This window comes from Rhinichthys klamathensis, unplaced genomic scaffold (genome assembly GCF_029890125.1).
Source record: "Rhinichthys klamathensis goyatoka isolate OS25496 unplaced genomic scaffold, OSU_Roscu_1.1 h1tg000015l_1, whole genome shotgun sequence".
Taxonomy (NCBI): domain Eukaryota; kingdom Metazoa; phylum Chordata; class Actinopteri; order Cypriniformes; family Leuciscidae; genus Rhinichthys; species Rhinichthys klamathensis.
Genome location: NW_026606567.1, coordinates 3,172,063 through 3,196,674, shown reverse-complemented (window position 1 = coordinate 3,196,674; position 24,612 = coordinate 3,172,063). Strand labels below are relative to the sequence as shown.

At 38.3% G+C, this 24,612-nt stretch overlaps 1 protein-coding gene across 4 annotated transcripts; it reads left to right on the top strand.

Annotated features, from left to right (window-relative positions):
- The first annotated feature begins 1,657 nt into the window (after nt 1-1,657).
- pdgfab (platelet-derived growth factor alpha polypeptide b) lies at nt 1,658-21,822 on the top strand. 4 transcript variants are annotated; one of them, XM_056232973.1, is made up of 7 exons: nt 1,658-2,389; nt 3,450-3,549; nt 8,623-8,748; nt 9,943-10,130; nt 19,750-19,879; nt 20,418-20,545; nt 21,388-21,822. In XM_056232973.1, the coding sequence occupies exons 1-6, from the start codon at nt 2,327-2,329 to the stop codon at nt 20,498-20,500; spliced, it is 690 nt and encodes a 229-aa protein (XP_056088948.1). In that variant the 5' UTR covers nt 1,658-2,326; the 3' UTR covers nt 20,501-20,545; nt 21,388-21,822. The 4 variants fall into 4 exon arrangements, with proteins under 4 accessions (XP_056088948.1, XP_056088941.1, XP_056088933.1 ...); XM_056232966.1 differs by having other exon boundaries at nt 1,664-2,389; nt 3,453-3,549; nt 9,940-10,130; XM_056232958.1 differs by having other exon boundaries at nt 1,673-2,389; nt 9,940-10,130.
- Nucleotides 21,823-24,612: the final 2,790 nt, after the last annotated feature.

Genomic DNA, 24,612 nt, shown 5'->3' with positions numbered 1-24,612 from the left:
TGCATGACAGATACAAGATAGTGAAACATGTAGGCCTAAGGGAAGGTTAGAAAGAGAAGCAGCAGAGAAACGAGCACAAAGTTGTCTTTCATTCAGTCTAATGTTTTCTGTTTTTCCGGTTTTCATTTTCCAAAACTTCACAACTGGCGTTCCTCTCCTAGCATCTTTCAAGTTTCATTTCCTCTGGTCTTTGTTCCTCCTTCAGATCTTCAAGTTCTGCTCTTCTTCTCTTTTCTCTTTGAGAAGGTGTTAAGTCTTACAGCTGGAGTTTTTTCTCACGTCATTACAGAAATTCTGCTGAAAGCACAAGTGAAAATGCAGTAATACAGGAAAGCTTTCATCAGTCCATAAACAAATAGAAGCTATTTTGTAAATCTAAAACAAGCAAGTGACTTCTAAAGAAAAATATGTGTTATGCTCTATTGTAGGCATATTTATATGACCTTTTGTGGTGTAAATGTTCAAATAATTTGAAACAAAAAAGTAGACTATTTCTTCTGTTCTTGGTTTAGTGCACGCACACTATTTTATTTATTTACATAAAACAGTGTAAATATAGCTGGAAAAAGGTGAAAAATGCAACCTTATTAATAATTCATGCCCAAGTGCATGATGATAACACAAGTATCAGAAAGTTGAGTAGGTTTTACTCAATTTTATTAGGCTGTATTTCTACACTTCAAGCTTAAATTGAGTTCTTATAGCCTTGAATTTTCATTGTTTTTTAAATTCTTGCCTGAACTAACTTAGGCCTATACATGGCATTTGTTTTTTTGCTGTAGTATTTAGCTACATCGCAGAATAATTTTGATCAGTCTATAATATAGGCCTATATTAAACATTCAGTGGTATCCTTCCGCTAAAAGATATAGTCCCTGATTTGACAGAATGTTGCTATATGCAAAAAGCCATCCGCTATGGCCTGCAGTGATTCCACTCGTAAACGGGTGTTTCAAAGTTTCGTCGTAGATATTATCGTTGGTTTTAGCTGTGGGCTATTAACCAATCAGAATGCAGGACCCGAACTGTTTTTTTTTTTTTTTTTTTTTTTTTTTTTTTTATACACAGTTTACACTTACAATAAGGTTTCATTAGTTAACAACGTTAGTTCAAATGAACTATGAACTGCACTTCTACAGCATTTATTAATATTTTGTGAATGTTACTTTCAAACATTAACTAATACATTATTAAAATCAAAAGTTGTATTTGTTAGCATTAGTTAATGCACTGTGAACTATAACATGAACAAACAATTAATGAACAGCTGGATTTAACTAGCGTTAACAAAGATTAACAAAATACAGGAACAAATGTATCGCTCATGGTTAGTGCATAGTTAATAGCCTAACTAATATTAACAAATGAACTTACTGTAAAGTGTTACTTACCGTTATTTTTAATGCACATATTGACCCAGTTACGACTCAAAACAGTTCACGTAGGCCTATATCACCGCGCAGAATCTAAAGAATAACGCTATTATTTTTTTTACGTGTCAGCATAGCTAGGATGAATGACGCTTAGTGAATTTGGTTCATATAACAACTTTTAATTAATGTCTGTTTACTTAATATGTTTGTTGTGGGCTATTATGAATGAAGAGTTTGATTAACACGATGCTTGTGCAGCTAAAGAGGTTGCAAGCGCGGCTATTAAGATTTTAACGAGGGCCCGTCAACCTCTTAATACAAACTTGAGGTTGGATTTCTTCAATAACGGGTTAAAGGGTTAAATTTCACATAAAGCTCCAGCCAACCGCCTCCTCGAGCGCTCATCGGTGATTACCGGAGCGCGAGGGGAGGCGCATATATTCCGCAGATCAGACGAGCTCGAGACGGCATTCAGTGCGCGAGCCCCAGAGAACAAGACCCAATCTGAGCTCTTTATTCATGGATACTAACCTGGGATTGTACTTTCACTGCATGACGACCTGCTTCTTAAAGATCCAGTGTTGAGCTCTTATATGAGGTGCATGGACTCGCTAATAAACTTTTGTGAAGAATTTCTCTTAGAGTTTTATTCTATAAATTGACCTAGGCAATGCAAAAGGGTTTCTGTCTTTGGATTGTTCAGGCTTGGACAGCCATGACGACCTTTTGCAAGCTAAATCACTTTTGAGATTCCTCACAGGACGTATTTGGACCAGCACCTGGAGTACCAGGACAGTTTGGATACTCCTCTATAGACTTGAGCTGGTGCTTCGGGTCATTTAAAGGGAGATCTCTTCAAGGTATGGTTCTGGACTCTTTGCGCTCAGGAGCGGTTCTAAGGCTCCTACAGTCTTCATCTTTCTTATCGGGTGGAAAATTGACATTGGAAGGAGATGAGAACCTTATTCTGCTGCTTTCTGCTCCTCACCTCGCACCTTCTGCTGGCAACTGCTGAGGTAAAGTGCCAAAGATCTCACTCAAACGGACACTTGTTATATCCACTGCACAGTTCTTGTCACACTGGTGCAGGTCAGAGTTTATATAATCCATGCACCTAATATATATTTGGCATATAGCTTTAAATTGAATCAGTCCCACGATGTCATTTTTTTTACAGTATTTTTCCTAATGAGGTTATTAATAAATTATTTCAGTTCATTGAATCTCAGCTCCATATCATTCTTTATTTTTTTTTATGGTATCAACTCAAAAATTGTGGTTGCGGGTGAACATGTGATAAGCAGATCAGCTGTTCTTGGAATATGTAAAGTAAAAAATATGTAAAGCGTTTATTTTTATTAGATTCTTTGAGAGTAATTGTACAAAATGAGTGCCTGTTTAATGGTACAAAACATTTCCATCATACAATTTTTTTTTTTTTACATATGATAATTGGGATAGCCTATTGATAAAAAAAAAGTAACAGGGTTGACTATTTTTGAGGGCTTTTCTAGTTCATTTAGCCATTACTGACCATGTGCACAAGCTGATATTTCTCCAAATGTCCACTTTTCAGTAAACAGCTGATTTACTACACAAAATCACGGTAACAGGGTTGACTATTGAAGATCGCCCCCTATTGACAAACATAACAAAAAATCTGATGAAATTATACAAAGAGGAGACGCTTGGTCGTAATTTATTCAAGACGCTGTCATTATAACTCATGCTTTTTTACGGCATTGTGCATCATTTTAATGAGGGATCATTTAGATATTGCCTAATAGTGTCAACCAAATTCTGAAGAAAAAATATAAATGTAAGGAGAATGTTTTTTATTTGATTTTATTTCCATGTAGGTTATATACTAATGTATAAAATGCAATACTTTATTTTTGTTGATGTGATAAGAAATGCCTATTCCGAATGACTGATTTATCAACTTTGAAGACTTTCATTGTATGCCACATTGCCACTGATGCACGTTTGTCAGTGCAACGCGTAGAAACAATCTTCGGTGTCATAACAGATTAGTCGAAATCAAACGCCGCATCTGATCTCTCTTTATGCCGGCAGAAGGAGTTTGCAATCCCTCAAGATTTCATCGACAGACTGTCCCACAGCGAAATCAACAGCATCAGCGACCTCCAGCGGCTACTGGAGGTAAATTCCCCAGGTAAATTCTGCTCATTGTCTTCTTGACACCTCAGTGGACTTTGTTCAGTAGCTAATCTCCTGGGCTCGACGGCAGGGTCTGTTTACAGGTGTTTGCTGTAGTTGCCGTGTGGCTTAAGTGTATCGGGCACATGTCACAAAGCCGTGAAGCTGTATTTTATGAGTGGCACAAAACAATTTAAAGGTATCGTTATACTGGCCAATGGGTGGAGGGTCATAAATAGTTCTTTACAGATTGCTTCTGTTTTTAGAGCAATGCATATGTCCGGGCTTACGTCACGGCGAATGGGAAGCCAAGTTTTCCTATACTTAAGCTGTCCGCAAGTGGTTTCATTTGCCCACTATAATTTCATTTACAGGCGAGTTACCGGTAATTACACAAACAAAAAAACCCCAAGACAGTATAATTTGGGGTGTTGGGGTACTTGCTTTCCTCCTCCTTCTGTGTCTTCTTCAGCCTTTTTTAGTTTGGATAATATTACAGTGATCACTAACACGAGCCGTCTCTGAGTTCACTTGAGCTGGTATTTACACAGGCACTCGCAATATATCAAATGGAGGTGCTCTTTTGAAGTTTGATATAAAATATCAGCTTTTAAAAACTTTTGGGCTATTTGGGCTTTTTGGCTCCGCTGTTGGTTTGAATTAGAAGTTATTTACATGCTATGTGGGTTAATCTCACCACACCTGTCAAGAACATGTCTGGGTCATATTTCATTCCGAAATGGAAAAAAAAGATTATTTTGCTATTTAAAAAAATATTATATATATATATATATATATATATATATTATATATATTTTATTTAATATAATTTGTTTTATTTATGAATTTTGCATGCATTCATGTCACTTCAGGAAAAACCCCTTGGTTAAGCACAGTTGAAATCAAAAATCCTGTAATGAAAATATAATGAGAATCACCATTTAGAATATGGGAACTGTAAAATCTTGAGATTATATATGCTAATGAAAATTTGTGCTTAATTATCATGATAATAATGTCCAAAACTAGGCCAATTTCTAAGTTTTTTTTCTTTTGATTTTTTTGGGTGAAATGTAATGAAATATATGATATATTAAATATGTGATAAATATATTATTAAATTAACAATTGTAAGATAAAATTCCTTATTTGCTATCATTAAATAATTCATTAATTATTTATTAAATAATAATTACTTATTCTATCTATCTATCTGTCTATCTATCTATCTATCTATCTATCTATCTATCTATCTATCTATCTATCTATCTATCTATCTATCTATCTATCTATCTATCTATCTATCTATCTATCTATCTTAATCTGTACCTTAAAACATTCAAGGTTTTAGCTTTAGTGCTCTAGTAATCTACATTCAACATAAATAGTCTGACTGACACCCAAAGACTAGTAAAAGATGCCTGACGCCACTGATGGTATCTTTTCAGATCTTTTAAAAGTCAAGACTGTTCAAAGCCGTCACATGTCAGCCAGAGAGAAAGAGAAAGACTTGGAATAGGTTGTTTTGATGTTCACTGAAATCTTAAAGTTTTCGTTTCTTGACCTTAACCACTCATGAACCACATGCGAAATCATTATAAAACGCATTTTGTCAGACTATCGATATTGTTGCTGTGAGTGTTTTCCTGTTTTCGGTTCATGATTAGTCTCATTTAGGAAGCAGTAGCGGGCTGTTATCCCTCAGATCAGAGCGCTAACCTCATCAACTGTCCACGCGAGGAGCGGATGATGAGAGGAGGAAGGCACAGATAGGCATCTCCCGCTAATGGACGGATAATTAGAGGTCGTGAAAGCAGTGACAGTGATTTAGGGAGGAAACGGTGTCTCTCTCTCGGCGAGGTCATGGCGCGTGACCCCTCCGCTCACCTGGAACAGACTGCACTTGTTCTGCGCCTCCCAGCAGACTTTTAACTTCTCAACATCCATCTGTCCGCCTCTCCTGTCGCTCGCGCTTTCACATAAGCAAGAAAGCGCCACAGATGGAGGGACGCGCTTTTGTTTGATGAAAGGACAGCTGTCAATCCGTGAAGAAGGGCTAATGTTGTCCTTTGTAATTCATTCAGAGAAAGCTCACAGAGAGAGAGAGAGAGAGAGAGAGAGATAGTTAGAAGCAGAGGGGTTTGATGATAGAGGCCTAGTGGTTAAAGATCTGCGCTGGTAATGCAAAGATTATAAGTTCAGAACCTGCAATTTACACAGTTACTGGAAGAATGCTTTCATCAGCATTGTGCAGTCGTGAGGAGGGAACACAAAAGTGTCTCGCTACTGGTTGATCGTCCCTGTAATTATTGCTCTTCAAGCTAATGTGGATAAAAATCACTTGGCAAATGATACTTGATGAAAATGTGTCAGTTTTACAAGGTTAGAGCGGAGAGGAGTTGAAGGAATAATAGACTTATGAATTAAGTCATACTTCTGTCATCATTTAACCACGCATTTGTCTTTCCAAACCTGTATGACTTACATTTCTGGAAGAATAAGTGATGAAAAAAACATTTGAAAAAATAGGCATATATATATTTAATATATACATATTCTCTCTCTCTCTCTCTCTCTCTCTCTCTCTCTCTCTCTCTCTCTCTCTCTCTCTCTCTCTCTCTCTCTCTCTCTCTCTCTCTCTCTCTCTCTCTCTCTATATATATATATATATATATATATATATATATAGAGGGAGAGAGAGAGAGAGAATATGTATATATTAAATATATTATTAAATATATTATATAGTAAATAAATGATAACTATATTATTAAATTGCACATTTTAAGATAAAATTCCATATTTGCTATCATTAAATAATTAATAAATGATTTAATAAATAATAATTAGGCTACTGATAGTATCTATCTATCTATCTATCTATCTATCTATCTATCTATCTATCTATCTGTCTATCTGTCTATCTGTCTATCTGTCTATCTATCTATCTATCTATCTATCTATCTATCTATCTATCTATCTATCTATCTATCTATCTATCTATCTATCTATCTATCTATCTATCTATCTATCTATCTATCCTGTCTGTCTGTCACTTTTAAATAAATTGTATATGACACTTTTGCAAGATTTGAATTGGATTAATAAAAATGTATATCTTTGTATTTATACCACTGACAAATCCAAATAAACCAAACAAATCCATATCAAAAGGTAAAAATGCATGAATAAATTTCAAGATTAAGTCAATATTCACTGAAAATCCCTCCAGCCTGGATCTCCAATCTCATTTGCTCATTCACATACGGGTTTGAAACAACATGAATCAACATTGTTCCATTTTCTTCCTCCACAACATTTCATAAAATGTTCATTTTTGGGTGACCTGTTCCTTTGAGCGTACTTGGACAGTAGTACTAGTAGCCTACTGTACTTTCTTCCATTCGGCCGTCTTGTGTTTTTGAGTTTGAGAGAACAAAGTTCTTGAGTTTGACATCATAACACTGAGTTTTGATCTGAACATGAGATAAGGTGTGTTGTGCAGGATCAAATGCTGAACTCTCTCTCTCTGCGGGTCAGCGCTTACTCTTTGACTGAGTCTGAAAAACAACTTAAAAACAATGGCCTTCCATTTGGTAGGAAAGATGAGACGGACTGAGACACAGAACAGAGTGGGGCTTTTGTACACATGTCACTTGTGTTTCCTGCTTCAGGACTGTGTGTGTGGTCATGCAGTCTTTTAAGTTCAGAGAGTGTGTTTGGGTGCTGTGCTCTCTCAGCATTCCTGACGGTCCCACCCTCGTCGCTCAGAGCTGGGCGCAGTCCTTCTGCCCGTCACACATTAGTCAGTTTGATGTTTAACTGCATTGTATACTTGGCTAAACTAAACCAAGCTAAAATATAGAACAATATCAGATAACGATCAACCAGGGTTATTATAGTTTTCTGTAGTGTATATATTGTTAATTATATATATACATACATACAGTATGCATGTAGAGTATAGTGTATGTGTATATATATATATTTCATTTTTATTTTTTGTTTGTTTTAATATTCACAAACAATTTATGCATTATATAAATATAAATAGCACTTTTAATCTATATGTGCAATAATTTTACAGTATGCATATAAGTATATATTTTTTCTTTAATTTTTTATTTGTTTTAATTGTTCACAAATAATGTATGCATTATATGCCAAATTTATATTAAATATAAATTATATATATATATTTATTATGTCTTTTTTTTCTTCAGGAGTTAATTTTTTTCATACCTCATACCACACAGCACCACTTATGACACTTTATAATAAAATGCAACTAGTGAACTGTCGTTATTTGTTTACATGTCAATCAGACTTTTGACAAAATATATCATATAACATATATCATATCATAAATATGCTTTCAGTCCCTGAATGTCCGCTCAAAGTGCAACTAGATGTATAGGAATAAAGGAAATTACGTCATGTTTCAGAGGACACGCTTGATGCTCAAACGATTTCGAAATCAAAATAATGATCTTCTCGTTTTTTCTTTTTTAATGTACCAATCTCTTAATCGTTATGTCACGCATGATTTTAAACCTTATTATTAATGTGAACCTTTCGTAAGCACAATGAATCGTTTAAACAGCAGCACTTAATAACTGAACTGATTTTGTATTTAGTAGTCCCACAGTCCCTCCTCTTCTTTAAATAGCGTAAAATGGCTGTCTTACTCATCCGTACCAGTGGCAAAACCACTGAGGTTGTCAGGAGTTCAGATTTTTTCTTTGGGCTTGTCAGTGGTACATAAGACATTATAATAAACTTGGCAACCGCATTCAGGGCCAATATGACATGGTTCCTCCAGAAATCCATCGTGATGAATTTCCAATTAAGCTCGTGAATAAAGCAGCCATTGTTTGTGGAAAAATGAGTTTCTGAAGAAGGAAATTATTTCATGCTTTGGTGCCACTCACGGCAGTGCCATTTCGCCTCGAAAAGGCTGCAGGGCATCTACTGGAGACTTTCAATAGCCTCATTGTGGATTGATCTTGGCTTTAAAAGGGGGGAAAGTGATTTGTCTTTTTGGCTGAGTAACATGAAAGTTAATATGGATAACCTGTGTTTTGATGAGGTCCTGGAAATGAGGTGATCGAGGAGGTCAAACAGAAGCACCACCAGAAGAACCATCACTCATATAAGGCCGGTTCCTCAGATCTCAAGAGTCTGCAGCTGTCCCACAGACGGAAGAGGAGTGTCGGTAAGACAAACCTTCAGTTTAAGAAGTATTTCATCAATTAGTAGGCCTAGTTCTTGCTGTGTAATCGGATATGATCAATTCTGCAGTTGCTTGGCATCCATAAACAGTTCATGAACTTGGCAGAACGTTTGTTGATATATGGTTTTACTATTGCCATGGTACAACTTTAGCAGGCCTTGCATTTGTGTATAGCATTTAACTAAAAACTATTAAGAACAGCTTATCAACCAACAGCCTGGGAACAATAATCTGGCACCAAACATCCTCGTGGCAGCACATTTTTGCATGGGAAAGTGTATTACTACAAAAGTTTGGGTGTCATGAAGATGTTTTAATGCTTTTGATTGGTGCAATTTAAATTTTCAGCACTTAGAAAGCAGAGCATGTCAGTTGTATTCAGGAAATCATAATGATTGGAGGGCACCTCTTTATTTGATTGTACGTGAGAGTATTTTGATTGGTGATACACAAACGTATCCGAGCCAGGAAATTCCAAACATTCAGAGTTCATGTCACAGCTCGCTGAACTGAACAGAGTTCACACTGGCACATAGAGCTCTGACATCCACTCTTCCTTCCCTTTCACATCAATCGTGGAGTGCAGCGGTGTGTGTGTGCCTTTGTGTGCCGGGATATTTCGGCCCCTCTGTACCTCCCAATCACTCAGTCAAACGCACAGAAAAACTGTTACGGCCTCAGAATAGCTGTGTGCCATTTTGGTTACAACAGTTGCTCTGAGTCTAAACCTCAGATCGAACGCCGATCTCAGTGCCCTGGTCTTATTTTGGGTTAGGTAAATATTAAAAACCCTCTTTAATATTTGCCACTCTTGCAGTTTTAAGGGGCCTTTTTGTTTAGCTGGATGGCATCAGTTACAGAGAAGCTTTGGTGGTGTATACTTTATAAATGTATTCGTTTTTTAATCATTTGTTCCTTTATTCATCTTCTGAATGGACGTTCAGTTGATTGTATAGCAAGATCCATATATTATATACAAGTTATCAGTTATATACGGTATATTATATAACTGGACAAAATGGTAATGCCATGTTACTGAATACCATTTTCTTTTTAATTATTCTTTTTTATTTTTATTTTAGTTTGCTGTGATTATGCTTGAGCTAATTGATAAAGTAATATCTTTATTCTAGGATATTAACTTCTCCATGCATCCTCATTTCTTGTGTTCAGTAGAGGAGGCGGTACCCGCCATGTGCAAGACACGGACAGTGATCCACGAGATCCCCCGCAGTCAAGTGGATCCCACCGCTGCAAACTTCCTAATATGGCCTCCGTGCGTGGAGGTGAAACGCTGTACAGGCTGCTGCAACACAGGCAACATGCGCTGTCACCCCTCCAAAAAACATCACCGTACTGTCAAGGTAAAAGCACTGCATCCCGAGTCCTGTGAAGTCATATTTCAGCACTATGGGGTTGATGTTGACATTATATCTTAAAGGATTAGTTTCACATTTCAGAATGAAAATTCTGTCATCATTTACTCACCCTCTAGTTGTTCCAACCCTGTATGAGTTTCTTTCTTCTGCTGAACACAAAAAAAGATATTTTGAAGAATGTCGGTAACCACACAGTTGATGGACCCCATTGACTTCCATAGTATTTCTTTTTTCAACTTGAGGGTAAATGACGACAGAATTTTCATTTTGAAGTGAACTATTTCTTTAAGCATCAAGACTCCTGGGGCCGTATTCACAAAGAATTTTATCTTACCACTAGGAGTACTCCTAAATCGCACTAAAATATTTTAGCAAGGAGTTTTCTCTTAAAAGTTATTCACAACGCCTTTCAGATCTACTCTTAGTAAGGAAAAATGACAACTCCTAAACTAAGAGTGAGTCTTCGTTGCTATGGATGACGTCACTTCTCATGCACGAGCTTCCTTGCAATGATCACGGTGATTGGTTGTTAGATGACAGGGCCATCATGCGGAACATAACACAGACGCAACAAATCATGGAATTACGACATCTAAATATGTCTGTGTCCTACACAAAATAATAATAGTAATGTCATCGAAATGCATATATAATGACATGTTTGTGCAGGCCCCAGTGAAGTGTAATTCTAAAAAGACAAAGAGAGAGAGTAAAAGTCGTGAATTAAATTAAATTAAATCAAGGTAGCCTAATACCCTAATGAAAACCGCCACTTGCCTAATAATGAAAAACGACACTTGCATTAACACTTTGCATTAACACATTAATTGACATCCTATTAGCCTAAATAGACTACTTAAAGCAAGGAAATGTTGCTCCTATTGAATTAATGTAATAGTTGAATGATGGTGGATTATGAACTCGCCAAAATGGAAAAGAAAGCCCAACTGGACGCAGGATCAGTTACTGCTGCTGGCCCAGTTGGTGCTGAAAAAAAAAATAATAAAAGGGAAATTCGGCACTGGGATATCAAGCAAAACTAAGCGTGAGACATGGGAGAGGATTTGTTTGCAGATCAATGCAGCGTTCCCGCTTGTGTCGCGGACGCCGGACGACTGCGAGAGGCGGTGGTATGCGCTACAATCCTTCGTGAATAGGTCTTAATGAGTTAGGAGTCCTCTCGACTTCTTTTAAGCTGTCCCAGACTTAGGTGCTACTTTTAGGGCTAAAATGCTTCGTGAATTACTCTTAGTGAAAAAAATTAGGAGTCCTAAAGTTAGGAGTGACACGCCCATTATTTTTAGGAGTTGCTCCTAAATTCGCCAGTTAGGAGCTACTTTTAGCCTTAAAATTCTTTGTGAATACGGCCCCAGATGTGCAATAAAATATTTTATTTGTTGTTTATTTATTAGACAACTGTATATTTGGTCAAACTCCAGCCATCTTAGATGCAGGACAAGTGGTACAACATATCACCCACAGAAATATCAGGACACACCCACTCCAAGCCACACCCCCTTTTAGTCCCACTTAAAGTCAGCATGAAATGGCAGGTGCTGTAGTATTCTCTTCCCTATTGTGACATATAAATGAATGAAACCGCTTCTCGCACAAGAAAACATGTAGGGCTGGACTTGATTTTGTCCATATGGAATTGGTTGGATGGTTGTGGTTTGCTATTGGTGGATCTCATGTGAGTGACAGGTTGCTCCGCCCTCGCGTCAGTAAATACATCATCAGAGAAGAGCTGCAAGTGAGTTTCTTGAGCATCAAATCATCATTGATTTCTGAAGGATCATGTGACACTGAAGACTAGAGTAATGATGCTAAAAATTCAGCTTTTTCATTGCAGGAATAAATGACATTTCAAAACATAAAAATAGGAAATTGTTATTTTAAATTGTAATAATATTTCACAAATTTACAATTTTATTTTTCATCAAGTAATTGCAGCCTTGGTGAGCATAAGAGACTTCTTTAAAAAACATTACAAAATTCTTACCAAAGTGCTTTTGAATGGCGGTGAAAATGTTTTGAAACATTTATTCATAATTCACAATCTTCTTAATGGAGGTTCAGTTGATTGAATAGCACTATCCATTTTTTTTTCCACATAAAATGAATACAGATGTTAGTCTTGTAAGGTTTTTTTCCAGCACCTAGCACAGGGATGGGTCGAGAATATATTATGTGTGTTTCTTTCCAGCTATGGCTGTATATATTTGAGCAAATGCCCTTAAGAGATATATTTACCCTTCTCTTACTTTTTCCTTCTCATCCTAAAAAAGGAGCAGGTCTGCACAAGCTACCGCTGTTCAGAGCCGTGATATAAAAAAGACAGACTGTAAATAGGCCTCAGTGTGTGTGTGTGTGCTTTGCCACATTTCTGCTGTACTTTGGTTCATTGCAGTGATAAGCTTGTTTCAAAGGAAACACTGCTGGGTGTGGAACATAACACCAGATAATGAGTCTATCAACACTTACTGGAGTTAAACTTTACCTAGTCTGTCTGTCTGTCTGTCTTTTGCTACTTTTTTTTCTTGCTGCATGTTCTTCTCTTTTGCAATCCTTTTATCTTTCTTCATGTATTCTCTGGCATTTAGCCCGTCTCCCTCTCTCTTTCACAGTAGTGATTGAGCTGTTACGTAAAGTGTAACAGGAGTTGATAGCTGCTCTTTCTTCTTCTTACCAGCACAGCATATTCTTCTGATGGATTCTGTTCAAGTCTTTCACCTAAAGTTGCTTTAAGGCAAGTCGGGTCACACATCAGCCATTCTTGTCATGCTAGTACAGCTCCAATCTGCTTGAGTTGGAACTGAAATCTCCAAACCTGTTGGCAAAGATTTTGTTTCAGTAACAGATGTCAAAACAGCAATAAAATATGACATACATATTTCAGCTTTAGTTCAAATCAGGCTAAAATTGGCGGGTGGATCTTCAGCACATGCTTCTATCAAAAAGACATTTGGACCTTTTAACTTCCATTCTGGCGAAATATTAAGTAATACGTTTCCTCCTGTTCAGTTCACATTTGTCCATTTCCTTGTTTTGTACAGTCTCTTTCACCTCAGTTCCCCTCCTCTCTCTCTTCTACAGTCCTGGTGTTACGCTACTAATGGTTTTACCAGAACTGCTGTGTTGCAGTTTGTGTCTATTAGCCTTGCTAAAACACACACACACACACACTCGCATGCAAACATCATCACACATTACTACAACAGGTGCTGCAGTGGAGTACTGGGGGAGGGGAGAGGAGCTGGAGCCCAGACAGAATAAACCTCATTTTATAGTGAGGAGAATCAGATCTATGGAAGCTCGTTTCCGCCACAGAATAAAAAAATAAAAAGGTAAAAAGGTAATTGTGACTTTTATCTCACAATTCTGACTTTTTTTCCTCACAATTGTGAGTTTGCATCTCGCAATTCTGAACGCAAGTCATTCTGAACGTGATATAAAGTCGCAATTGCAAGTTATAAAGTCAGAATGATGTGTTATAAAGTCAGAATTGTGAGATATAAATTCGCAATTACAATTCTGACTCTTTTTTTTCTCAGAATTTAATATTTCTCGTAATTTTGACTTTATAATACGCAATTGGGAGATATAAAGTCAGAATTGTGTGATTTAAAGATGCAATTGCGTGTTAAAAAACTTTATATCAATTCCGAGAAAAGATGTCAGAATTGCGAGATATAAACTCGCAATTGCGAGAAAAAAAGTCAGAATTGCAAGTTTACTTCATAACATGCAATTGCGGCTTTATATTACGCAATTATGAGATAAAAAGTCGCAATTACTGTATCTTTGAAAATAATTTATTCTGAGGCGGAAACAAGCTTCCATAGTGATCAGACCTGCAGTGTGAGAGAAAGGCCACATTTAAACATCGGTTAACACAGCAGAAAGCTGAAAGGGACATATCATGAAAAACAGGACTGATATTTGATGTAGACTAGTACTTTAACTTAAAAAAGTACTGCCACAATTTCAGTGGCCCTAGAGGGATAGTTTTTAAACAACAAAATATTGTTTTAGGCCCACTGAAATCAAACTTTTAAAGTTCATGCACTTTAAACACACTTACTGTCTCCACTCCCAGAGCCGCCACATCACATCGCTGCTCATTTGCATGAAGTTGACCTCTGCTCAATGGTCACGTTGCCTCAAATTAGCAAGCATCGAATGACTTAATTTTTCCAATTGTTTTGTCGCTGAATTATATATTTTAAGGTACAGTAGCAAACACAGTGGGTGATAAAAATGGTTGTTAAAAACAAAATTATGACTGTTTAATGGTGATTTTAGGTCAGGAAAAGATTGGAATGACATGAGTGTGAGTTAAAGATGACAGACGTTTTGTTATTTCATTGTGCTTTTAGTCTCTTCTTGGTGTGTCTTTATGTGGTTTTCTGGGAGGTTTTGAGGTTTCGTATCAATCCATCTCTAAATCAGCATACCTGAACTCAAACTGAGCAAATTGGAAAACGTATCCTTATCCATCAACAATGAAAAAGGCAGCGGGAGTTTCCTTGAAGTAGGAATATCTAGATAGGCATCTGAGGAGCGCATGGGTGCTGTTTATTTTATTTTCATCGCTGGTTAATCAGACTGCTAAAGTTACTAAATCCGGCACACCGCTGTTCTTTCCTAATCAAGAGACTAAGTGAGGATATTCCTGATTTGGAATGTTTGCAAGTGAGTGCAAGAATACAGCATGTGATGTGGTTCAAAAGGTGAGTGTTTATGTGTTTGGATGAGCCGGATTTGGATCCCTCCTTCAGAGGTTGGTATGAAGGGAAATCATACATGGTTTATTCTGGCAGGGGAAGCATGCGATGTGTTCCGAGTGTTGATTTTGGGTATTAAAGAGCCTCAAATGGCCCAGGTTAGTGAGGATACGGGCCTCATCTCGGACGCAAACGCAGAGGAAACACAAATAGTGCTAATTCGAATGAACGTGGTATTAATATAGAAAATGAAAAGAGCAGACTATTCCAAAAGACCCTGTTGTATCAGAGTGGAAAGGTTGATGTATCTGACAAAGACTGAACAACATAGCTCTGTTTTCAGGGATACATTTACAGTAAGCTAATTTTTAACAGTGTTTCATACATCTTTCTGTGAAGTTATGTAATAATATATAATCTATAAATTGACAAAAGCATGCAGTTTTTAATTTTAAAGTCTATTTCTTTGCATTGAAAAAATGTAAGATGCAAAATGATGTTTACAGTAATGCACTTACAGTACAATGGAAGTCTATGGACATTGTAGAGGGTTTGAAAAAGATTATTGAAATACTTAAATTAATTCCTCCATAAAATATGTAAATATTACTTTTAGTGGTGGACCCTTAGGTTATGTCATCGATGCCATTTTTCTCCATGTATGCATATTTTCTCTATGTAAACAGGCCATTCTGGCATATCATGTAAATGTTGTTTACCAACTTTACATGGTCATGAAGTTAAAATATAGGATATAACTACATATATATATATACATATATTGTATATATAATACAATTCTCTCTCTCTCTCTCGTTTGTTTTTGTTTGCATGTGGGCTGTAATTGCCGTCACATCTATAGTGTTCTTTCCATCTTTTCACTCTCTGGCTCTCTGGGCTATGACAGGAAGTGCACAGATTAGATCACCTTTTCTCCTTATCTTCGTGATTGTCTGAGTGCCAGTGTGTGTGTTTTACAGCAGAGATTTCACCCACTCTTTCTGTAACTCTAGACATGCAGGTCATGAGATAAAAGTTTCCCTTATCCCCCCCCCCCCCCCCCCCCCCAGCATCCCTTGTTCCTGTTCAGGCCTCTCTTTGTCACTCACTCAATAAGAACGATTGCTCCCCACACCCCTCTTTCTTTTCGGGTCGCCCCACCAGTCGACTGCCTGCCATCGGACCCCCGCTCTTTCCGCGGCTCTCGGTTTCGCTTTATCCGCAGCGTTTTGTCGTCAGATTTACCCACTGACAGATGTGCAGCAAAACTGCCTGTCCCCTGGCTACGTTGTCCATTTCCCTTTGTTCCCATGCTAATTACCCATGATGCACCTCTCCTGATGCCCGTTCTTTCTCTCACTCTTTCTTTATCGACCTTTCTTGCGGGGAAATCCCAATGCCAATTATCCGGACCCTGGACAATAGTCCTCACAGAGCTCAGGAGCGAGTCAGAGGGGGTTGGGGTTGCTGGAGCCGGGGCCGGATCAGATGTCACACCATTAGTGCGCTGCGCTGGGATTTCGCAGGGCTTTCATTGCGGCGTAAAGCACAGTGGTTTATAAATAGAGCTTGGAAGGGCCTCCTGAGAAACTTGGGGCTTTTTATAAAGCACATTCGAGTATGTGGGCGAGCGCATGTGTGAAGTTCAGGCATAGTCACTGTGGACTTCAAACCGAGATGCAAAGGCAATGATAAATTGAATTTGAATGGAAATATTGGGGCGGGGGCAGCAAAGGATGATGTGGGGACTCTTTTTTTCTTGTTATGACCCTTTCCTGAACCCCTTACCCAACCCCCCGACTGGTTCTCAAGCCCCTCAGTGTCTGTCTCACCCATCATCCTCCGTCGCAGAACATTCTTGCACGCCACGGGCTGTTTTAGACTTGGCTCTGTAAATATAACCAAGCGCAAGAATGTCCAAGAGGAGGGAGAGGTGGGCAGCAGACAGAGGGAAAGAGGCATAAACCAGTAACCCGGTGGACAGAGCGACCGAAACTGGCCTGTCTCACTGTCTCTCGCTCCCCACCTTCATTTTGACGCTCTGTATGTTTCTCTATAGGTTTGTAGGAGTTTCCAAGTGTTGCGTCATTTGTTCCATGATGTTAAACCAATTGCACTTGCACGGTAGACTGAGTTTTTATTTGCACTTGGAGCGTCATGCATTTAGTGATTGAGTTTGAAGCCAGAAAAATACGCACACAAATGCAAACCTGAATGCTTAGCCAACCCATTGCAAATGCTCTGTCCTTTTCTGCACACTCAATGTGTATGTGGACATATTACCTTTTATTTTTTACCAAATGTGCGTTCATTTATGTCTCACTTCTTACAAACTGGTCATTGAAGAAGCTCTTTGCTAAAAAGCTCTTCTTACATATTGTATATGTCAGCTTTCTTTTTAGATATGTCAGCAAATAAGCTCGCAGTAGCTCTGATGAGATTATCGTGGTTAAGATTAACACTTTCTCCAGTTCTGAATGCTCCAACTGGGCAGTGTGCATGAGCTGCAGCCTGGTTCAGAATACATATAATGCGCATGTAAACGAATATGTCAGCCAGATTACAACGTTTAGGGCAGGGTTCCTCAAATCCAGCCCTGGAGTGCCACTGCCCCGTAGAGTTTAGATCTAACCCTAATCAAAGACACCTAAGCAAGCTAATCAAGGTCTTCAGAGATACTATATGTAGGTGAGTTTAATCAGGTTTTGGGATAAATTATGTAGGGTAGTGGCCCTCTAGGGTTGGATTTGAGGAACCTCATCTCCTCTCTTGCTCCATCAGGAACGACCTAGGAAGTGGCCGAACTACCACAGTAAGGCACATTAGTTCTGTTTATATAAACCCCAGTACCATTCCTCACCGCACTACAGAACCTCTTTAACAAACCCATAAAACCAAACTTCTACCAAATTAAGTGGAATTCCCTTCTAAAAAAGATTAGCTTAGAGGTGATTCACACAGAACGTGATTTTTTTTTTTTTTTAAAAAGAGGCGTAATGGGAAAAAACGCAATGAAACTGAACTTCTTTTAACTTGAGTGCCACGTTTTGTAAAATGGAAAAGCAGCGCAGTGGAATGCAGAAACACGTTCTGTGTAAACGCCACCTTAGACCAGCATTGATTAAAAAACTAGCAGAATAGGTCTAAACCTGGGGTGTTCAAACTCGTTCATTCATCTGGAGGGTCGCTGTCCTGCTGAGTTTAGCCTCAAAACAACTGCCTTGAAGTTTCTAGTATACCTTGTAAGACCTTGATTAGCTGGTTCAGGTGTGTTTAATTGGGGTTGGAGCTAAACTTTGCAGGACAGTGGCTTTCCAAGAGCAGGATTGGACACCCCCTGTCTAAACATATACCCACCCACCATGAATATGGTCAGCCAAGCATTAGCAGAACAATGATAAGGAATATAGGCCCAAGCGTTAAAATTAGCACAACAAAAGACACGAGTCGACCCCTGTCTAAGGCTGTGTGGTTATTTTGAGTTTAGTGTGCTGCAGTGGGGCTTTAACTATGCAACATGTAACTGTTTTGGGCATATTGCCCAGAAATTGTTCTACATATTTTTTCACTGTTTCCGCCATTTGGCAGTGTTAGCTGAGCTAACTGGTCATGTTGTACCCTGTCAGTTAAGAATCTGTGCTGCTAAAACATCAAATCTGAATACCATTGATAATTATGCATGGCAAAGGTATATACGTTTTTCGAAGTTAAAGCTCCAGTCCGTAACTTTTCCTCTTTGTCGCCATCTGTCTGATCGAAATCTGTAACTGCAGTGATTCGCGGAATTATCATCTTTACGTGGGTTGTAAATCGGCATGAAACAGCGCGGATGAACACAGTGCTTTGAGGCGAGTGCTGCTGTCAGTCACCGCGCTGTGTGGATAGCCTACTGTCATACAGAATCACAGATTCACTTTTTGAAAGTTTGACCAACATAAGAATTTTCATAAGAAAATGTCTTCTGAACAAGTATAACATCCATTTTTGTTCTGACCAACTAAGGGGGAAAAAGCATTCGACATGATAAGCTTCGTTAGATTTAATCAACGCGATTTACAGCAACCGTGCAAATTATAGCCTACTTTGTTCTCAAATTCATGTTAACAACATCACATCAGCATAGCGTGACTAATGTTAAATTTAATGTGTTTTATGGTTACCTGTGTAGTTCAGAATTCATATTCTCCATAATAGCAAAACGAGAAAGGCACAACAAAGGAAACTCCATAACTGTGTGAATTAAGAAAACGTACTGTTACACGATTGAACTATTGAAATGTCTTACTTGTTCAGCAGAAAAAAGCCGTCTCTTTTTCCGTTTTGAACCCCTTCAAAACACGGAGTTCACGCACTTTTCAAAAGCCCCGCCGATGTTTAATCCTTGTGTTCGCATGAGACGGTTTCTTTCTCTTTCGCTAGCCACCTTAAATCCGAAGTACGAAGTCTTTTGGGTTTTATAACTGCTGAATCTCCAGTTGACACTGATGATTGTTGTTTGGATCTCTCTGGATGCCATAAGTTTAATCATGTAAAGTGCTGCGAGAAAAGCCTATACATCTAAACATCTCGTCACGCGCAGTATAGCCGAAGGAGCCGAAACTCCTTCTTTATGTGTACGGGTGTGACGTCATGACGCAAAGACATGCTCGAATTTCCCGCGGAAACCCACCAGTACCACTGGAATTAAAATCATTATTACAAGCTAACCGTTTTGAATCTAGCCATGGCAAGCAGATAGTTTTGACCACTGGCAGAATAAGTTTTTTTTTATATAATTATTTTGGATTATTTTTAACTTAAAAAAGTTACGGACTGGAGCTTTAAAAAATCGGCATACAGAGCTGACATGATAACCCGGTTTTTCTCTCTTCTTCCAGGTGGCGAAGGTAGAGTTTTCATCGCGTAAGAAAGCGAAATTGAAGGAGGTGCTTGTCCGGTTAGAGGATCACCTGGAATGCGTGTGCACGTCACAGCATCATGTGATGGAGCACGTGGAAGCAGACGCAGGTATACATGTCATGCATACATACACAGAATGTTTAGCCTGATCTTTGAATGACTGTTTGGCGATGAAGTGTGCACTCAGCGGCCTGTGGCATTGTGCTGTTACCACAGACAAACACACCTGTTGGTCAGTCTGCTATTGCAAAACGTCAATGTTTGCGTGAGCTTGTGTTTTACTGTGCTGGCCAATGATGCAATTGAATGGATAAGAAAGGCAACAGGTGTGTGCGAATGCTGAAGCACGTAGACGTGTGTCTGAGGTTTCTCCTTCAGGTTCAACAGGTTTCTGCTTTCTTGTGCCGAGATAAAAGGGTTGGAAGCTCATAAGGCTCAAATATTTATGAAGTGCAATTACAGTCTGTTTTACACCTCCCCGAGGCCATAAATTCTTTCTTTCTTTCTTTCTTTCTTTCTTTCTTTCTTTCTTTCTTTCTTTCTTTCTTTCTTTCTTTCTTTCTTTCTTTCTTTCTTTCTTTCTTTTCTACTCAACCAATCTCTGCCCATCATCTGCTTGAACTCTTCCCCAAACTTGTGTTTCCAGGCCCACTCACAGTTAAAAACGGTAAAAAACGGAAACACAGAAAGCATGCAGTGGCAGCACAGATCAACAAGGATATTCAATAAAAGTCAAACATTTCCTTACACTTCGCGGACCAAAATATCCTGCAGGTAGGACAGCTGTAGGCAGAACCGCTGCCACTTCTCAACCAATCATTAGCATGATCCAATCAGGAGAACGAGAGAGACGTCCAATCAGAGTCACGCAACACTGAACTAGAGAGACGTTTGCACTGTGCTGTTTTCGCTTTGCTGCATGTGTCACGGGTTTGTCTGTTTGATGCAACTTATTTCATGAAATCAAATTGTGTTCACCATCTATATAATTTAGCTCTGTTCTAAAACCAAGTGAGCTGCCTTGCTGTCTTTTGCCTACTTAGCCAGATACCTTCTAAGGCGTCATCGTAACTGAAATGGAAGTGACTTCTTTTGGAAAGCTTTTCATAGACAGCCACTAGCATAGCCCTTTTTTTTAAAGACACATTAGCAGTGAATTAAATAAAAGTACTTTGCTTTGTTTGGGATTACTTTCTTTGTGAAGGATCAAATAAAGCGTCATATGGTTTTTGAAACCATTTTCATATCTTTTGAAACAGCCATATTTCAGCAGTGTGTCTATGATGCCAAAAAATGCTGTCTAGCTAGGCAGCTCACTAGGTTTTTGGAAAAGAGTTTGCGTGTTTGTGTATGAAAATGTGTGGATTGATGGTTTGGTGAACTTGATCACAAAGATTGTGTCTTTCACATTGGTCTTTCTTTCTTAAATGTGCACAGACTGCCTGATAACCCACATTAAAATCACTGTGTGGTGGATATGTGTCACCCAAACACAAACCGCATGTCTTACTAAGGAAAAAATCACAGTCAAATAACTTTAAATCTGCACCAGATTTAATAATAAAAAAAAGCAATTGCTTGTTGACAGCTGTTTTGTTTTCTTTCTCTCCCTCCAGTGGACATGAGGTGAAACCACATCATACGAGCGATTGAAAGACAACAGTGGCTACGTAAAGCTTCGGGGGACTTCGACCTCTGAATTCTGACCCTACTGACCCCATTGCTGTTCAAAAAAAGATACTGTTTCCAGAGGAACATTGTACACAAACACAACACCAAAGGTGCTTTCTATGTACTCTGTCAAACACTGAAGACAAACAAGATTGGTATTCAGTTAATTATTAAGTGGTCAAACACTGGGCAGAACTAAAACTGAAAAGGAACGATGTTTGTGTCGTCTCTCTGTTGTTTATGTACACAACTCTCGTAAAGGTCAAAGATGAGGAGAAAGTCTTTTGGAGAACACTAAGCAGAGACCATGAACCTCACATGCTTGGGTTTGGATGCACTCAAGCAGGAGTCCTCGAAGGATGAACTAACTCAGTGGACTCCAGTCATTCAAAAAGAGGAAGAACATAAGGGATGTACTGTCATATAATCTTGCTAAAGTGGAAGACGCTATTTTCTGTTATTCTCTACCTTAGTCCTCTTGGGTCCAGAACATTTGAACTGCTATTTCCAACGTGCCTCTAGAAAGCTCTGTCCTTCCGAAGATTTCAACTGCCTGTCCATGAACAAAGACTTACAGAAGGCAGTGTTTGCAGTCATTATGCCAGAATAAAGTATTTATGTACGCGATCTCTCCTTCTCACCCTCTCCGTTTCTCAGTCCAATGTGAGAGGAGCTCATGTTCTTTGATCTGCAATTATTAGCAGTATCATTTTCTCAATATATCATTTCAATCTTGCTTATAATTTACAGCATATCTCGAAACTAGGTTTTTGTCCTGGAAATATGTGTCATGGGAAGACATGTGCAAGAGATAGTTGTGGAAAGATGCTTTATTTTTGTTAAAATATATTTATAATGCTAATGTAGAATCAAGCAGGAAGTATGTTTATGTATTCAGTTATTGTGGTGTAATGGTTGTGTGATGGGACGAGATGACCCTATGCTACTCAGTATCAACAGGTTGGCCATCACACATGACTGGTGGCAGTCATAAGATGTTAGCTCATAATTTCCTCCTTTACTCGCCGTAACACAATAGTTAATGCTAACATACAAACATAGACAAGGGTCATTCAAATAACCAATAAACACTTACCTTAGGTATGAAGCTTTGTAATAAATAAACAGATCAAAAAAAGAAAGAAAATACAGAGTACATTTCTATCATATTCACACACTGAAGACACCAGAAATGTCAGATTCTGTTAATTCGATTTTTGAAGGATTAAGCCTCAAATTCCCAATTTCTGTATAAATTCTTATGTCTTAAATTTAAATTATAATTGAAGGTTTATGTAGAAATGTAATTATTTTCCCCTCGATATACACAGAAATGCGCTCACTGTTTGTGAATGAAGACTGTTGGCTATGAAAAATGTTTGTTATGCTGTCTATTGTATGATTACACCATTAAACTGAGTGTGATTACATGCACAAACTTAAACTGATTATTCTTAATAATCAGACAATGCGCACGATCATGTAAATACCTTAAAACAGTCCTTTCCCAATAGAAGAACTGAGTTTAAGAAAAACCTGATTGCCGTATCTAGATTTTTGCCTAAGACTGTTTTCACAACTGCATTTAAACACCTTTAACGCTCGTCTGGCGACTCATTTTGTGCTCACGTCTGTTTACATTTTGATGTCAAAAAAGGAGAAAAATCCTTTAATATCATAAAGGGGGTTTGTTGTGCATGTAAACGAACACAATGTTTCTTGGGCAGCAAAATGTTAGATGGTGTTTAACAGAAACTTCAGTGCAATCAGCACTCTAAGAGATGAGTTTGTACACTGAGATCTCTGTATTTATGACATACAGTCTGTTGCAAAAGTGCTCAAGTAGGAGCTTTCATGTTCTTCCAGGCCGGTTGTTGACTCTGGCTTGAGTCGTGTCTTTCTGCTGGGACTCCACTGGTTCTTGTCATTTTTGACACATGCCAGACAGATGGAGCAGTCCTGGCACTGCCTCTATAACAAAGTTCGGCACTTTGTCACACTCCTGACCCCCAAGTGGCATGTCTGGCCATCTAAAGAGCACCTGGATGTCTGATTCACTGTGAGTAACACCAACAATCTATGGAGACGTTGAGGGGGTGGAGCAAAGCTTTGACTTGTTTTATTCTTGTGCCTTAATGTTTGTTTTGTATTTGTAACCGTGAGTCATGCAGCAGTCTGTCTGGTACAACCCATATTCACTTTCTACAACATCATGGGTGTTTGACCGAAATATATATAGTTGGGCTGAAGTCGCTATTTTGTGGTTTCAATTACAACATGATTAACCAAATTTGTAGGGCTGGTGGTGTATTTGTTTGTCTAGTGGTATGTGTCCTGATTTAGCTCTTTAGCTACTGCGGTTTTGTTATTGTTCCGTGGCACTCTCTCGCTTTAGCAGAGATGGGTGATTTAGATTGTTATGTTCAGGTGCTGGAACCTGCAAGTCTGTTCAGTGTTTCTATACCGAACTGCTTGTAAGTTTTGACGATACAATTCACTTCTGTCAGTTGCTTAAACTGTGGCGTTCTCTGGTCACACGCACATTCTCCCGTTGTCCCAATAGGAAGTACATCCCGACCGTAGTCTTTTCCACCTCTCTTTTTTTTTTTTTTTTTTGTAAAGTGCATTCCTACATGACATCTTGCATGTCTGGAGTTGTACAATAACAGGACGTAGGATCATGGGCAATCATGTGTGAAATACAGAAACTTTATATGGAAAAGTAGTCTGTTTAGTGAGCAAGAACAAGGATGAAAATATTTCCGGAGTCATTCTAGCTATACAAATATAACAATGACTCCCTGGACAATATAGATAACCAATTTCTAGGTCAGGGTTTGCCCACCTGAGGTTTATGAGCCTGTAGGGGTGTATGATGAAACTACAGGTGGCTGGTAAGATTGTGATTAAAATGCTTATGTAAAACGAATCAAATAAATAATGAATATGTTTACATATTAAAATAATCACTTTATTCTCATCTTAAATTCAAGTTATGTTTATTATAAATTAATTACTGTTATTGACAGGTTGGAACATTACTTGAAACTCAGGGTATACTTTAAATAAGTAATTTAGATAATAAGGTTAGTTAAACAAGAAATTTTCCCACCCCTGCAAGCACGGTATAGGACAATAAGTCTGATTGTTCTATATTGAATACATTTTAC